At 43.1% G+C, this 15,772-nt stretch overlaps 1 protein-coding gene across 1 annotated transcript in view; it reads right to left on the bottom strand.

The window, feature by feature from the left end:
• Positions 1-4,450: 4,450 nt before the first annotated feature.
• The window catches only part of CDC40 (cell division cycle 40), a 66,347-nt gene continuing 55,025 nt past the window's right edge, over positions 4,451-15,772 (bottom strand). Inside the window, exons 10-15 of the mRNA XM_066610618.1 lie at positions 14,879-14,980; positions 12,622-12,737; positions 12,218-12,351; positions 8,793-8,869; positions 7,361-7,505; positions 4,451-5,922 (exon numbers count right to left, since the gene is read on the bottom strand). Coding sequence (XP_066466715.1) covers positions 5,745-5,922; positions 7,361-7,505; positions 8,793-8,869; positions 12,218-12,351; positions 12,622-12,737; positions 14,879-14,980 — 752 coding nt within the window. The 3' untranslated portion in view covers positions 4,451-5,744. The remainder of the gene's footprint in view (positions 5,923-7,360; positions 7,506-8,792; positions 8,870-12,217; positions 12,352-12,621; positions 12,738-14,878; positions 14,981-15,772) is intronic.

Genomic DNA, 15,772 nt, shown 5'->3' with positions numbered 1-15,772 from the left:
CTGGATGTGGTAGCTCTAGAACAAATAGTCAGCTGAGAAAGCAGCTGGCAAGGATACCTTTTCCAAAGTGTCTTGATTGGGTTGGATAAGGTGTTGTTCCTCCTCCCAGAAATTGGTGGCTCTGGAGAAAAACAAATTGGCTGTTTAGGCTCTGAGAACAAACGAAATAGTCTAGAAAGCTCTCTTCAGCTACACCTCAATTCATTTGTTGCATGGGACACAAGGGCCATGTTGCCCATCTGAAGGGATCATGGCCTGAGAAGACAGTGCTGCAACAGGTGCATCCATTCACTGATGGTACCTTGAGTTTATCTAAGATTCCCTTAGGAAGAGAGTAAAACTTACTCATGAGTTTGGTGTCTCATTAGCCGTGTAGTGAGGAGGACCACTCCATCTCCATCATTTTAGGATGAGTTCTGGAAAAAAGGCATCTCTGCTGGCCTCAGTGGACCCTGAGGAAAGAGACTTTCTGGAGAAAGAAGTTAAGCACAGAGTTGCAGCATTGGCTCTCATTCTGAGGCTTTAAGGCTCAATGGCTTAATAAGGTTACCAATATCCTGGAAAAAACTCCCGCTGGAAAGAGGTGATTTTCCATTGATGTGAGCTTCCACACTCTCCACATCCTCACCATTTTTTTTTTTTTTGGTCCTTTACTGGGCAACTCTGAATCTGAGGAGTCAGATTGGCCTGAACATTGTGAGGGAGAGCTGGAAGAGACAGGGTTCCTCAACACCTGAGGCTGCTTTCCCTTTTCCAACCTTGGTCTTTCAGTTGTTTAGGGAGAGGAAGCAGACCCTGCGAGGCCAGCTTGCTATCAATCAAGCCCTTGAGCCACAGCACCCAGGATAGGAGGAACAGGGATTACAGCAATACCACTGCTTGACCCCTTAAGCCAATGGTATTCAAACTGGGGCGTTGCGACGCCCCAGTTTGTGGGTCCTGGCCTCTGCCCCCTTAAGGGGCGGGGTCAGCCAGGAGACAGGGGGAAGGCAGTGGCGCGATCCTGTGGATCATGCCGCTCAGGGGGGCTGCAGGGGCTTGGGTGCATTTGCCCAAGCCTCCTGCAGCCTCCCGGGGGTGCAGGCAGCCCTGCGCAACCTTCGGCAAGGCTCCCCAGGTCAGGAAAAGTGAAAGTGGAGCAATCGCGCCCTGCTCTGCAAAACCGGAAGCAGAGCACGATCACTCCGCTTTCCCTTCTGACGGGGCTGCAGGGACTGGGATGCACTCACCAGTCACTGCAGCAGCCGTGCCTGTTTGCGGGGAGCTCCGCGCGAGCGCCTGGAGGGCTCCCCAGGTCAGGGAAAGGCAGAGTGGGGCGATCGCGCTCCGCTTCCGCTTTTGTGGAGGCGGAGCAGATCACTCCACTCTCCCTTTCCCTGACCTAGGGTGCCCTGCAGGCGCTCGCGCAGGGCTCCCCATACACAGGAATGGCTGCTGCAAGGACTAGTGAGTGCATCCCAATCCCTGCAGCCCCTTGAGTGACATCACCCTGGGGATCGCATGGCAGTCTTCCCCCTGCCCCCGCAAAGACTTACTGCGGGTTTCAAACTCCTGGAGAGTTTGGAAACAGCAGCCTTAAGCTTATTAGCACCCCAAGGGTATATATAATAATAATACAGGTATTTCTATACCGCCTTTCTTGGTCCTCAGATTTCTCCTTAGACTTTATTCAAGGCGGTTTACACAGGCAGGCAATTTAAATCCCCGTAGGGATTTTTACAATTTGAAAGAAGGTTTCTATCTTTCAAGAAACCACAACATTCAAGATGTTTCTTTCATTATATGGCTGTTCACTGATTGTTTATGAAGGAGAAACAGAGGCTGGGCAAAAAGAGTGGGAAAACCAACTCCTTACTGGGTTACTCACTGCATGTGAGGAAAATGTTGCCTGCTGAGATACAAAATGGCACCCGCTGAGGTAAAAAACAGAGCCGATGCTTGTGAGCATTGGGCAGGCTCCGGGCATGCTGATGGAGAGTCCTGCCTGATTGCTCCTGACACTGCAATAGTGCCTTGATGGAGGGGTCTGCCTCTGTTGTTCAACCTGCCGCCACCTCAGAGAGGCGCAGACCAGGCGCTGCCAGCCCAAGCAGCCATTTCCCTCACAGCGGGAGAAAGGGTGAAAAAAGCGGCAGTTAATGTTCCTGCGGTGAAGAGAGCCGGGCCTCAGCCGCGTGTCTGGCAAAAAACGCTCCTTTCTCTCCGAAACTCAAGAGAACTATTTTCCCTTCACTCTGAAACCGCTGAGGAGGAGCTCCAAAAGAGATGACCGAACCCCAGCGAGGCAGGGACGGTCTGGGGACTGGATCCCTGTGCTTGTGGAGCTCCGCCCACCTTTTTGTTGGCCCTGCCTCCAGAGGGACAATCCCATTGGTGAGGAATGGCCCCGCCTCCACCAGGGAAAAGCAGTTGTATAATTGTTAATATCCTGGGTTGTATACTAAGGTTGTCTTGTTTTGGGAGGGCAACAGCACCTTAAGAGCAATCCAGTACATAACACAGGCCAACACACATTTTGCTGTCTTAAAGTTAGACTGGGGCACCCAAACCCCAACCTGGGGGCCACTTGCAGCCCGCTGCAGGTCCACATCCGGGAGAGGGGGTCCCGCCACCTCCAGTGGGTACTCGGCCCTCACCCCACCCGGCAAGCTCTGCGCCTTGCTTTCCCTTGCTGCCGCTCAGCTCAGTGGCAGCAAAGGAAAGACAAGTCCAGCGCGTGCGCAGGGCCTTTTATAGGGGGAAGGTAATGTGAGACTTGCAAGTCTCATGTTACTTCCCACTACAAAAGACCCTGCGTGCTTGCCGGCTCATTTCTTCCTGCCTTGCCCATGGGCTGGGCTGGGCTCCTTTCCCCTCCTGCAACTTGAGCCAGGGGAGTGCAGGGGAGAGAGAGATCCCATAGGAGGAAGGGGAGCCCAGCCCAGCCCGCAGCACGTCTCTGAGGGAGGGAGGGAGGTCTGGTTGGCTGGCCAACCGGCCAGGAATGCAGGCAGGCAGCAGCAGCACATGCTGCCGTAGCTAGAGAGAAAGGGCAGTTAGGTGGGCAGGCATCCCAAGCAAAGGAGGGAGGGTGAGGGGGCAGGTGAGCAGGTGGGTGTATGTGTGTGAAAGTGTGGAAGATCCCCCCCCCCCGTTTGTGTATATGAATGAGATCATAAACTGGCATGAGGATCCCCCCCCCTTATTGGGGTGAATGGAATCATAAACTGGCATGAAGATCCCCCCTTATTAGGGTGAATGGAATCATAAACTGGATTGAATTCATTCATTCCTTTTCCGTCTCTAATATATTCATTTATGTAAATTTATTCAAATTTGAAATGTAAATTATTTTTTTTTCCGGCCCTCGACACAGTGTCAGAGAGATGTTGTGGCCTTCCTGCCAAAAACGTTGAGCACCCCTGAGTTAGACCTATATCTGGGTATAGTTGTGGAGCTGATTCCAAGAATGGCATCTGTTTTGCCTATCACAACTAGTTTTGGCAATATGGCATAGCCTCACTAGTGAATGGTTCAGTAGCTTCCTCATGAGAAAGCCTACACCATGTCTTCCTCACAAGGAACCCCTGAACCTTTCATTAGTGAGGAACCCTTGAACTCTTCACTAGTGAGGCTATGCCATATTGCCAAAACTAGATGTGATAGGCAAAACATATGCCATTTTTGGAATCAGTATCACAAATTCATATAAAACCATCATAAATTTTGAAAAAAAGGTTTTCTGACCCTTAAATTTACAGGCCTGTGTAGTTAGTGGGTATAGGTATGTTAATCCCCACCAGTAGGGGAAAAACTGTAACCTAGTATGTCACTAGTTTAAATGCATGTGGGTTGCTCTCTTCTACTTTGACCAGATCTCTTGTTTCTTTTTCCCATCTTCTTGTTCTGCCTGTGTAACAATGGATACATCTTACTGATGCAGTAGAGTTCTTATCAAAACTCAACTTTGTTGGGTATGGGACTGAATGATTCTCTCAGCAGTGCTAACATTTTGTGAGTGGAAAAAGTTCCATTTGCAATTTTTGTCAATTTTCCCTTTCCTCTGCAGCTCTCTCTCTCTCCCTTCCCCACCATTTCACTCACGAGCATGCCACAACCATCAGGTACACATTTGCAAAGGGCTCAGGGAGTTGCAAAAGAAACATGAGAGCAGCTCAAATTATCCCAGGGCTGCTTCCGCAGGCAGAACATGGAATACAAACCTGTAGTATTTTACATGCTTCTGTGTCTGAAAAAGAGAAAAATAAGGTGTGAAACAGCTGTAGCCTGCTACAGGACACCTGCCCACCTCTCACTCCAGACATAACTACTACATACCTATGGTATTTTAATGCCATAAATTAACAGAAAGGTAAATTCATACTCTGGCAATGCAGAAAATTAGGCAGTCACAATTCCAATACCAAATCAAGATTTTTAAGAACAGATCTCGGACAATGTTAGAGACACGTTAAATTGAAATCTCTCTTTATATAAAATATTTATTAAAAATAAGTTCAGTAAAAAGAAAAGATTGAGATATGTACAGTAGTTTAGCACAAAACACATTTTTCTAAAATAGACAGATATTAAAGTGCCCATTTACAAGAATTAGGTGGTCACGTGATAATGAACCTGCAGTTTCCTTCTAAGTATACCTTTCTTTGAGGTATGTTCATAAAGGCAGTAATTTACTTGTTGGTGGCCCTGCACAAGCACCACTGGGTAGAGAGGAACTGTGTTGAAACAGTATTTGGTAAATTACTTGTTAAGAGCTGTATACACAATGTTCTTTGGATTTCTTTACTATACAAAGCAAATACTTGAAAGAATGGTTATAGGTAGGAACCTGCCATTAGATTTGTCAGGAATAAAAAAACAAGCTGCTTGTGAAAAAAATACAGTTTTGGAATATGTACACCAATCCATGCCTCTGTGAACACATTAGCAATCCCTTTGCAGAATGGATTCTTGGTAGGCAGGAACCTTTTGGGTTGAATTCCTTCTGCACTTCCAAGAGGGGAAGGGGCTCCGTTGGAACAGTAAATGGATGACACCTCCAATATATGGATCGAAGAATCAGAGCCTTGTCCATACCGTCAGTGTTGCTGGAGCTGGGTGGAGATTTTTCCACATGCAGAAAACAGAACTGAGACTATGAGCTGCAGGGTGTGCTCACAAAGCTTTTTTGCACATGTATGTATATATTTCAAGATGACCAAAAATTTCTATTAAATTCAAAAACAATTTTAGGTAACAATTGCTATTACACACACACAGTATTTCAGCAACGTTGCAGGTATTTGGAAATTACAGAATCCTGTCAAACAGTGTTCAACACAGGTGCATTGCTATGTAATGCTGAAAGGAAAAAAAATCTTCTCCAGATTGTGCACTTATAGAACAGAGCAAAGCCGTCAAGTCCTCTACCTTCAGCTTCACAAATAACTAGGACAAAGACCACCAAAGTTTAATCCATTTAATATCTAACAGACTCATGAAAGAATTTCCACCCTAGGTGACTTCATGTGGTCATTTTCAGCTTCTCACAGCCAGAAGTAATTCACACCAAGACAACCGTTCAGACCAAGCCTTTTGGGTTGGGAAAGATTCCAATAAAATATTGTGCACACTTTAATACTCAAGGCTGTGAAACCACAATTTTCAAGTTCGAATTTCAGGTCATCTTTGCTGCAGGTCACGTCTTCCGAAAGTTCAGACATCACCACCTTCTTTGAGTTTTAGACTTTCTGTCTTGCAACGCTTCAGTCCCACAGTTTAATGAGACCATCCCACCCACATGTGATCACTTTTGATGTTTCATGTGGGTGCCACACTGCACCAATGCAGACTTTGTCATGTGCTTTTAATCTACTATAGAGTTTCGTTGTCTTCCAGTCCCAGATGTTCAGTTTTCCATCTGCATCACCTGATATCACATAGCTGTCAAAGAAATCAAGAGATGTTTTAATACACTGAAATGCTTTGGAAGGTAAGGGTTACAAAAGCTAATACTAAAATGTTTTATCACAGAAAGCAGATGAAAAACAATGGCAGAGTTAATTCTACTTTCCATTCTACAGTTTCTTTCCATTTTTGCAGTGCATTGTGCTCATCACAATGGACTCTGATCCAGAGATACTCACCCAGCAGTCTACAGTGAGGTGCATCAGGTTATTAGCTACCATTTTTGGCAGTGCAGTGCATCTGCTTGAAAGAGATGGGATAACTAAATTCAAGCTCTCTGCCTCATTCCATGGTGGAGGGAATAATCCCTGAATCTTCCCAAACAGTTAAGTGGTGTTGTTAATTTTCAACTGAGCCAACACTGAATGCCTGGCTCCCGGTCTAGTATTAGGAATCACAGATGAAAAGGCACCTTTCAAAGTGGTGCTCCTCTCTTAATTCTTCTTCTCAGCACAGCATCTTTTCCAGTGGTTTTTTGCTGTGTCTCCTTTATATCTATTTTTTCCACATTTGAGAGTCCTCTGGGGACAGAGAACCATTCATTTAACTATGTAATCTGCTTCGTAAACTATATTTTGTGTGTGTGTTGTTGAAAATCAGTATATAAATTACTACTACAGACATGCCCCCATATCAGTTCCAGAACTCCCCATGGATATGTGAATGAGTGAATAGGGGACACCTCGCCCTACCCTCTAGGAGTGTGCTCTGCTCGCTTCTGTTAGCATGAAACTATTAATTCAGATGTCAGTTTCCTGTAAATTCCAATTACTACAGCCCTGATTCATTAATTTTGATTCACTGAATACATATTGGAAGAATGGGGTGCAGTCCCTAGAACATCTTAGAAATTGTTCACACACAGGATGACCAGACATCCTTTTTTTCCAGGACATGCCCTTGTTTTTCAGCCTTGTGTCCTGGAAAAGAACTGAAATGTTTTTCTTTTCCTGTGAGCGGGCCCCTGAAGTCAGCACATAGCCTTCTTGTAATTAATAAATTGTAGTAATAAAGTCTCCTGAGACCAGCAGAGGATGTGCGCATCTGCCTGAGGCCTCTGCCAGGCTCAGAATGCTTGCTATAGGTGGAAAAATGTCGCTTCTGGTTTTTTCAGAAAAACTGGAAGCGACTTTTTTTTGCCTCTGACAGTCATTTTCAGCCTCACAGAGGCTGTGGGCAGCCTCTGCTGGTATCAGAAGACCCTCCAGAGGCAAGGGGAGCAGAGTTTCCCTTCTCAACCCAGAGGGGGCCATGTGTGGGGGGGGGGCCCACAGACCAATCCACAGTTAACTGAAACTGCAGACACAGGGGACCCCATGAATTTCCTACCATGCTAGTATGACAATGGGGAAGACTTGAAAATCAAAATGGGAATAACTACACGTATGAAACAGGTGAACAGCAAGAAGCTTACCTCATGTCAGGAGAAAAATCCACTTGACAAGCATAGCCTGCCACCATATGACCCTTGAATATTTTCTTTTTATTTAGCCTGAATCTGTTTTGAGCTCCAAAAATCAGAATCTGATTGTCCATCGATTGACAAGCCAGCCACTTTCCTGTTAGCATAAAAATATTAATTCAGATGTCAGTTTCCTGTACATTCCAATTTCTACAGCCCTGATTCATTAATTTTGATTCACTGAATACATATTGGAAGAATGGGGTGCAGTCCCTAGAACATCTTAGAAATTGTTTACACACAGGGTGACCAGATATCCTTTTTTTCCAGGGCATGCCCTTGTTTTTCATCCTTGTGTCCTGGAAAAGAACTTGAATGTTTCTCTTTTCCTGTGAGCGGGCCCCTGCAGTCAGTGCATAGCCTTCTTGTAATTAATAAATTGTAGTAATAAATTATATATAATAAATTAAATTTAAAACTATATTATATATAATATAGTAATATAATGTTTAAATTAACCACATGAAAGCAATACACGAGTGTTTTCAGCTTTTATTTTGTCGTGTCCTACTTTTTTGTGGATATCCTACATTTTGGGGAGCCTTGTCCTTTTTTGCAGTTATGACATCTGGTCACCCTGTTCATACACAGCAAAAATTAACTCCATGGCCTGATCCCATGTTGCTTATACAAGAACACACTACATTTTCATGTGTTATCAGTCCAAGGTTTATCATCAACACAGATGCTTTAGGTAAAAAGCAATTCTACCTAAAAGCTGTAGATTCACTACTGCAAAGACTGGTAACACTGGAAATAGAGGAAGAAGTTGTCAAGGTTTGCATGGGGGAGAGAGTTGACAATGGGTGTACATGTGAGAGAAAAGATACATATTGCTAGCATCATACAAGAGGAGTGAGGGAACCTCACTGCCAATTTTTTTCCCTCTGGAATATACCAGAAAATGGTCCTTGGTAGTGAGGGAAATACATCATCTGTGAGCACTACATCACTACATGGTAGTGAGCACTACATCATCAGTGTAGTGCGTTTTCCTGGCAGATTCTGGGGGAAAAAAGATGGTGACAAGTAGGAGTCTCTGAGCATGCTACCAATACTTGGAACACTCCTAAAGCTGCTGCTGGCCACAATGCAGCAAACATAGTAAGAGAGTAGCTCCCTAAAGCTGTCACCGCCATTGGTAAGTCTCCTGGAGCAGGCAGGTAAGTTTTCTGACTTCAGCTGAATGACCTAATACACGATAAACTGGAATCCAATACTGACATACAGTTCTTTGGCAATGTGTTGGAACTGAATCTGTCTGGCTGCTCTGCCATATCTAAAACTTTGAATACACAACCTTCAACAATAAACAGAAAGCATTAAGGCCTTCTGTGATACTACAGAAGGAAGATATGTCGAGGAAGAACAAGCGTCTGTTTACCATTCGGTGATAAAGTCACTGCTGGCATGGAGTGCATACTAGGTTCTGCGATGTACTTGAAGTCTACTGGAATGTCCCTGCATAAGAAGAGAAGTACGTAAATGAAGAACATGGCAAACACATACACATGGCAAAGACATATACACATATGAAACAAAGTGACAGCTGGTAGGGTGTCCAAATGGTATACCTACAGCTCTGCAATCCAAGTACAGGGTGGCCACAAAGTCCCTATGCATGCAATTGCACGGATTTGAAACTGATGTCATTTAAACCTGCATAGCTATTTTGTGGGTACCCTTTTGTGGGATTTTGTGGTTACTTGGAGTGGTAGCCTTTTTTCTTTTTTATTTCCCCTGTTATACAAGAATATTCTGAAAATGATTTGGACAATTCTGAAGCATTTTATTCTGAGTTTGAACAATCATTTGAACAAAGTACTGTACTTCATCACTGTTAGGAAAATTCAATATATAGACACAAACTCTGCTATTAAGATGTTTCACTTTGCTATTGTTTTGACTAGATCAAGTCCTTAATTCAGATGCCTGCTACTGGCTTCCATTTTCCACACTGAGCATCCAATCTTGGGTACACACTTCTTTGAAGCCTTGCTCCAATTAATCATTTGGCTCTTGCTGCATTCTTTCCTGGATCCACTGCCTGAAGTTTCACCAAATTGCCAAAGGCTCTCCCACTACATCCATCGATCACACTCATGACTACTTTCTTGTGTTTGGAAATCTTACTGTCACCTCAGCAAGAGAATAGGAATTTCTCTCATTTTATGCTGTATGTTTAAATGGTGTTGTATAAATGAAAATAGTTCATATAGGAATATTCCTAATACTTTCAGAAAGAAAAAAAGACTCAATATGGCCTTTGTTGTCTCTCGTGGATGCCGAAATTCATGGATTTGGGCACCTCAAAACCTTCAAATGCAACTGGAGCTGCGCTGAGAGCTTCCCCAATTTCCAGAATGCCTTTTAAAGGAATATAAACATCACTTCCAGTTTTCCTTAAAAACCAACACACGTAGCCTCTGTAGGCCTCAGAATGGGACTGGTGCAGTTCCAGTCACTTTCGGAGGGTCCAGGTGGGCTCTCCCCCACGGATTATGAAATACAGATCCGTGGATACCGAATCTGTGGATAAAGAGAGCTGCCTGTACAGGCATTAGCTAGAATTAATTTCATACAGTTCCAGTTCAGACCCTGTAACTTTCCAGGGAAACATTTCAACTTGATAAGAGTCTTGGGTGCAAAACTCTTGCCTTCATTGTGGAGAGAAAATAATAAGTGAAATAGCCGGCATATTTTAACATACAAAAGAACCAGTTCCCATAAATAGGATCCCAAAGATTTCCCTTACATTGAGTACCAGATAAAATCAAAAGGCAAGACCTTCAGGGTTCAATGTTATCTGCTATCCATTCAGTTTCATGGAAGTTTCGAGGGTAATAACAGATACCAGTCCAAGCACACTCTTTAGCACATGCCAAATTCCCTTATATCATGGTTTGCATAATATAGAGCTGTGAAAACCGTGGCCTGGGGAACAGATCTGGCATTTGCGTGGATCCATCTGCCTGGTGAGTTGACCTTTTGGTTCTGTTCAGGGACAACATGAAGTCCCCCTCATTTGGGGGACAGGGACGCTCTAGGCAGTTGCCATTTGCCCAGATGTCCTGTCACGCAGCCTTCTGGGATGCCGGGCAGACAACATGACTGCCCAGAGCATCCCTGTCGCCCGATCAAGGGGGACTTCGCACAGTGCCCGAGTGGAACGCCAGGATGCGGTCCAAATGGGGACCACATTCTGTGCGCGCAATAGTTGCAACTTTCAGTGCCGCTGGCATAGTGGGTCTGGAAAGGAGATTATCAATCCAGAAAAAAGGATCTTAAAATATTTCAGCTGATTTGGATGCCTCTGTACAAAGAATGAAAGATCTCCTATTGGAACTGTTTCACAATTCTGCTTATTTTGGTTAGATTGAGATTTAAATCTAAAATCTATTTCAGTTAATGAGATGTTCTTTGCAAACTGCTATTGCTGCCTCAGCTTTGGTTTGGTGATCTCACCAGCTTCTGTGGGAGGCACTTAAGACACAACACAGAAAGCACTCATTACACAGCTACATTAACTTCCATAATATTTACATCCATCAAATTAACATCAAATTAGATGGAGTGTAAATGCTCTCATGAAGGTCAACTGCTACTTAATTTTGTTCATATAATTATGTAATCATATAAATCCCAGGTAGTCAAATTTTATCTCCAGCAGTTTTGGCCTATTTCAAAACCAGAACACTTTTTTTTAAAAGGTTCACTCCAACTTCGTAAAATCCAACAGGACAACCTGAAATGGTGCAAACTCATTTCTGCAATATGGCAAATAAATTCAGTGCTTCATTTTAATGTCTAGCTTTTATACAACAGATTGTTAAAAGACTGGTACCCACTTCAGAAAAAGCAGGCATGGATTAATTGTAAAATACAGACCATGATACTTAAGGGAAAAAAAGTCCCCCAAGAACAAATAAAATCCAAGTTATTATAAACTGTGTGCTCAGATTTCTTATCCGATGCATTAAAGCATCCTGCTGTTCTCAGTTTTAGAGGACAAGTTTACAGAACATCATGAAAATGCAGTTGCAATGCACAAATAAAACTGGATTTACTATTACAACTGCTGCAATTCCCATATTTCATTTATCTGTTTCTTTTGTTATAGCAAGAGCTCATATGTTAAACAAGACCCTCAAGAGTCATTAAGTCATATCAATGAGCCAGTAGGTGGTGCTCTTTCATTAACATCTAGAGCCAATCAAGGCCCCCAAGTACTGCACTGGTTCTGAAATTTAACTAAAGAAAGCAGACCTGCAAAACTTTGCCTTTGATCTGATTATTCCAATCCCTGACTTGGAAGTGAAAGTCTCTTGGCCTTTTGTGTCTTGTCACTCATTGCTGACAGATCCATCATCTGGAAATCACAGCCCTACAAATGATTTAGGGAAACAAACTCCTTTCTTCACCATGCTTGTCCAGGACTTGCTTTGCAGTTTCCATTTTGATTTACGCAGTTCTGCTAGTTTTCATCTTAGGGCTACTACAGTCATACCAGCCACTTCTGATTTAGGGAACAGGTCATGGACACATGCTCATTAATCCAGTCTCCCCCCTTCTACTGTGGCCGGTTATTATGTATCATCATCACTTAAAGAAGAATAAAACTTTTTTTTTTTAAAAAAGAATAAAACTCAAAGGTAACTCATCAAAATCAGCAAAAGACACCATTATGTATTTGGGTGTGTGTGTGGGGGGGGGGGGGGAAGAGTAAAAGAACTCCATAATCCACTATTTCAATTTAAACTGTATCTTCTTTCTGTGCACTCAATCAGATGCGATCAAACTTTCACTTACCATTCCCAGACTCTTAAACTCTTGTCATCTGATGTGCTCACAAATCTCCTGTTCTCATCCACAAACACAATGGTGTTAACAGCACCCAAATGTCTATCATACTCCTGTACGATTTCTCCACTTCGAATATCCCACTGCAGGATAAGCAGAACAATTAAGATCTATTAATGTCAATGTTAAGGAAGAAATGTGAAGAAACAGATATGTGGAAGAAAAGCAATATTCCAGCATCCATTCGTGATTATAAGAACAAAAGGCTGAAAGTAAGTAGTATAGTATTATCACAAATGCAAGGAAGACATTTTAGTTTAATGGAAAACTACTTTTAACTTTCAAACTGCTTCTACATTACCTCTACCAAAAAATCAACACAAAACCACCCAGCTATGTCATTTCCGACTTACCTGTACAATTTTCTTATCGGACATCCCTGCAACAAAAAGGTTTTGTTTATCTTCATCAGGGTTAAACTTCACACAGTAAGGGACCTTCCTGTTGGTGAATCTTGCAATACACTGTCCTAAAGAAAAAACAAAATCACTGAATGGAAAGAAATTGTCATGTGGAATAATGTGACAGGGCAAAATTTTTAAAAATAAAAGCCTTTATTTAAACTTTTTTTAAACTTTATTGTTTGAGGAAAAAAGTGTGGAAGGGAAGCAACTTGGACTTGTAAATGTTCACAGATCTAGAGTGCTAGATTATAAACTATGTGCAATACTTATTTCAGATTTTTTATTTTCCAAATATGAGGGTACAACCATGTGTCTTTATTTCAACAGACTTGAGTGCACCAAGGGGCTATCTTATACTTTCAGGGACTGATCCAAGTCTGCATACCTCCCACCTACTCCATTTAAAATTTGACAAACTGCAGGCCGGGGGGGGGGATATTTCCAACATGTCTTCTCCCTCACCCTCCCTTTTTCTTAACATGTAGCCTGATGAACAGTTCTACAGAACTTACATGCTTTCTGATTCTTGAGCAACTTAAGAATCAGAAAGCATGTAAGTTCTGTAGAACTGTTCATCAGGCTACATGTTAAGAAAAAGGGAGGGTGAGGGAGAAGACATGTTGGAAATATCCCCCCCCCCCCCGCCTGCAGTTTGTCAAATTTTAAATGGAGTAGGTGGGAGGTATGCAGACTTGGATCAGTCCCTGAAAGTATAAGATAGCCCCTTGGTGCACTCAAGTCTGTTGGAATAAAGAACTGTTCATAACTGGAATATAGAACTGTTCATAATTAAAGCATTTCCCTTTTAATTATTCATTTATGAGAGGTAACACTATTAATACCTAGCAGTAAAAAACAGAAAAGGATTTTGAGGGTTCTGTATCACAGACCATATTAACACAAGGAAGTGAACAATCCTTACCATAAAATGTTTAGAAAGAACATGGCTGGTGAACCAATCATGTTCTGATAAAAAGCATTCCTGGCTATCACTGTCCCTTGGCTATTCAAGAAGAATGCTCGATCAAGTGCTCATGAGGAAGTGCTCAGATTACTCCCTGATCTGTCAGTAGGAATACAATTCCATACAGGTCAGGTTGTATATCTTTGCCTAGAACAGGGGTGCCCAAACCCCGGCCCTGGGGCCGCTTGTGGCCCTCGAGGCCTCTCAATGCGGCCCTCAGGCAGCCCCCAGTCTCCAATGAGCCTCTGGCCCTCTGAAGATTTGTTGGAGCCCACTCCGGCCCGAAGCAACTGATCTCACTGTGAGGGCGACTGTTTGACCTCTCACATGAGCTGTGGGATGAAGGCTACCTCTACTGCTTGCTGTTTTTGTGATGCAGCAGCAGCAGCAAAGGAAAGGCTAGGCTTGCTTTGTGCAAGGCCTTTTGTAGGCCTTGATTTATTGCAAGACCTTCATTCATTCATATAAGTTCCATCTCAAAAATATTCATTTATGTAAATTTATTCAAATTTGAAATGTTAATTCTTTTTTTCCCCTGGCCCCCAACACAGTGTCAGAGAGCTGATGTGGCCCTCCTGCCAAAAACTTTGGACACCCCTGGCCTAGAACACTAGAACCATAACAGTGTAACTATCTTTCTTAGATTAAGTTTTGGTTTGATTGTTCATTTCCACTCCTGAATCATTATCGGGCACTGATTTATTACAATGGGATGAGAAGACAGAAAAGGTGAAGGAGAGAAACTGTTGTCATGGTTTTCATACAGTGTTGTCATACCAACACTTCAAATCTCCAGGAAACCTTATTCAAAGATTTCATGTAGAGGTAAGATGGAACTTTGTGGCGGCCAGAGGCCACAGAGTCAAACAGTAGTCTTTCACCACCATCTTCTGGACTTGGCCTTTCAGGAACTATCAGAATCAATAAAACCAGTGCCCTGTAGCCTCACTTCCCAATTTCTGAAATTCTTCCTACTACAACCCATCCTACACCATTTCCAAAGGTTCCTTGAACCTTGGGACGGGGTGGCCAGGAACTGCTGTGGGGAAAAGGGGGCAATTCCTTTGTGCAAACTTCCTTTTATGTATACGTCTTAGAATCCAATACCTCATCATTTACAAAAAGAAAAATACTGTTGTTAGCCGCCTTGGGTGCCCTTCAGGGAGAAAGGCAGATTACAAATCCAATAAATAATAATAAAAATACCAGAATAGGTGCCAACATGTACACACACACTCTTACCTGTTTCAGTGTCCCAGAGTTTAAGGTATCGGTCATACGCAGCACTTAGAAACTGGCTTCCAGCATTGTTAAAGCATATATCTCGAACAGCTTTACTATGTCCTGTGGGATAAAAAGGTATTATAAGGAAAGGGGACCACATTCGTATCTTTTCAGGAGAAGAACAAAAGACAGAGGCATAGTGTTGGTTAGATTGCAATTTGGTCCCCAAGCACTTTGCATACAGGGGGAAATGGAGGTTCAACTCAGTCCTCCATATCTACTCTCATTCAAGAACATGAACCACTTGTTCAGCTCTGTGAACTGAGTTCTCCATCCAGTACTAGGAACTTCACATATGTCACCCCTTCTATATGGCAGCTCTCAATTCAGCCACAAAATGTGCACACAGAAGCATGAGTGAACATGAGGTCTAGTGAGGGTAACACTCAGATAATGTGCCCCATTAGTTGCAGTTCTGAACAGATAGCTGCAAAGATACACTAGAGCAGTGGTTCCCAATCTGTGGGTTCAGGCCCCACCAGTGGGTTATGACCCAATTTCTGGTGGTTTGTGAAACTGACAGGGCAGATTAGGCTATGTGCATCAAGGGTTAAAGAAGCTGTCCAATCACCATTACAGTCACACCCTCTGACATTTATAAAATCAGGCAGCAGCCTCTATGGCCTCTAAAAAGTGTGAGAACCACTGTGCTAGAAAAATTGTAATCTGAACAATTTCCTCTCAGGTTCTTCATGTCCCAGAAACTGAAGATGAAAGGTCACTTCCATGGTTGCCTAATGTGCATTCATTTAGCCTACATTTCAGAAATGGTTTCATTTTAAAGGTAAGCACTACCGCTGGAAGGATATAGGCAAAGAGAGCAACGTAGTTCACTTATCTAAAAATACCTCA

The sequence above is a fragment of the Tiliqua scincoides genome, chromosome 1, assembly GCF_035046505.1.
Source record: "Tiliqua scincoides isolate rTilSci1 chromosome 1, rTilSci1.hap2, whole genome shotgun sequence".
Lineage (NCBI taxonomy): Eukaryota > Metazoa > Chordata > Lepidosauria > Squamata > Scincidae > Tiliqua > Tiliqua scincoides.
The sequence above is the reverse complement of the archived record's forward strand: the minus strand, read 5'-3'. Positions and strand labels throughout refer to the sequence as shown.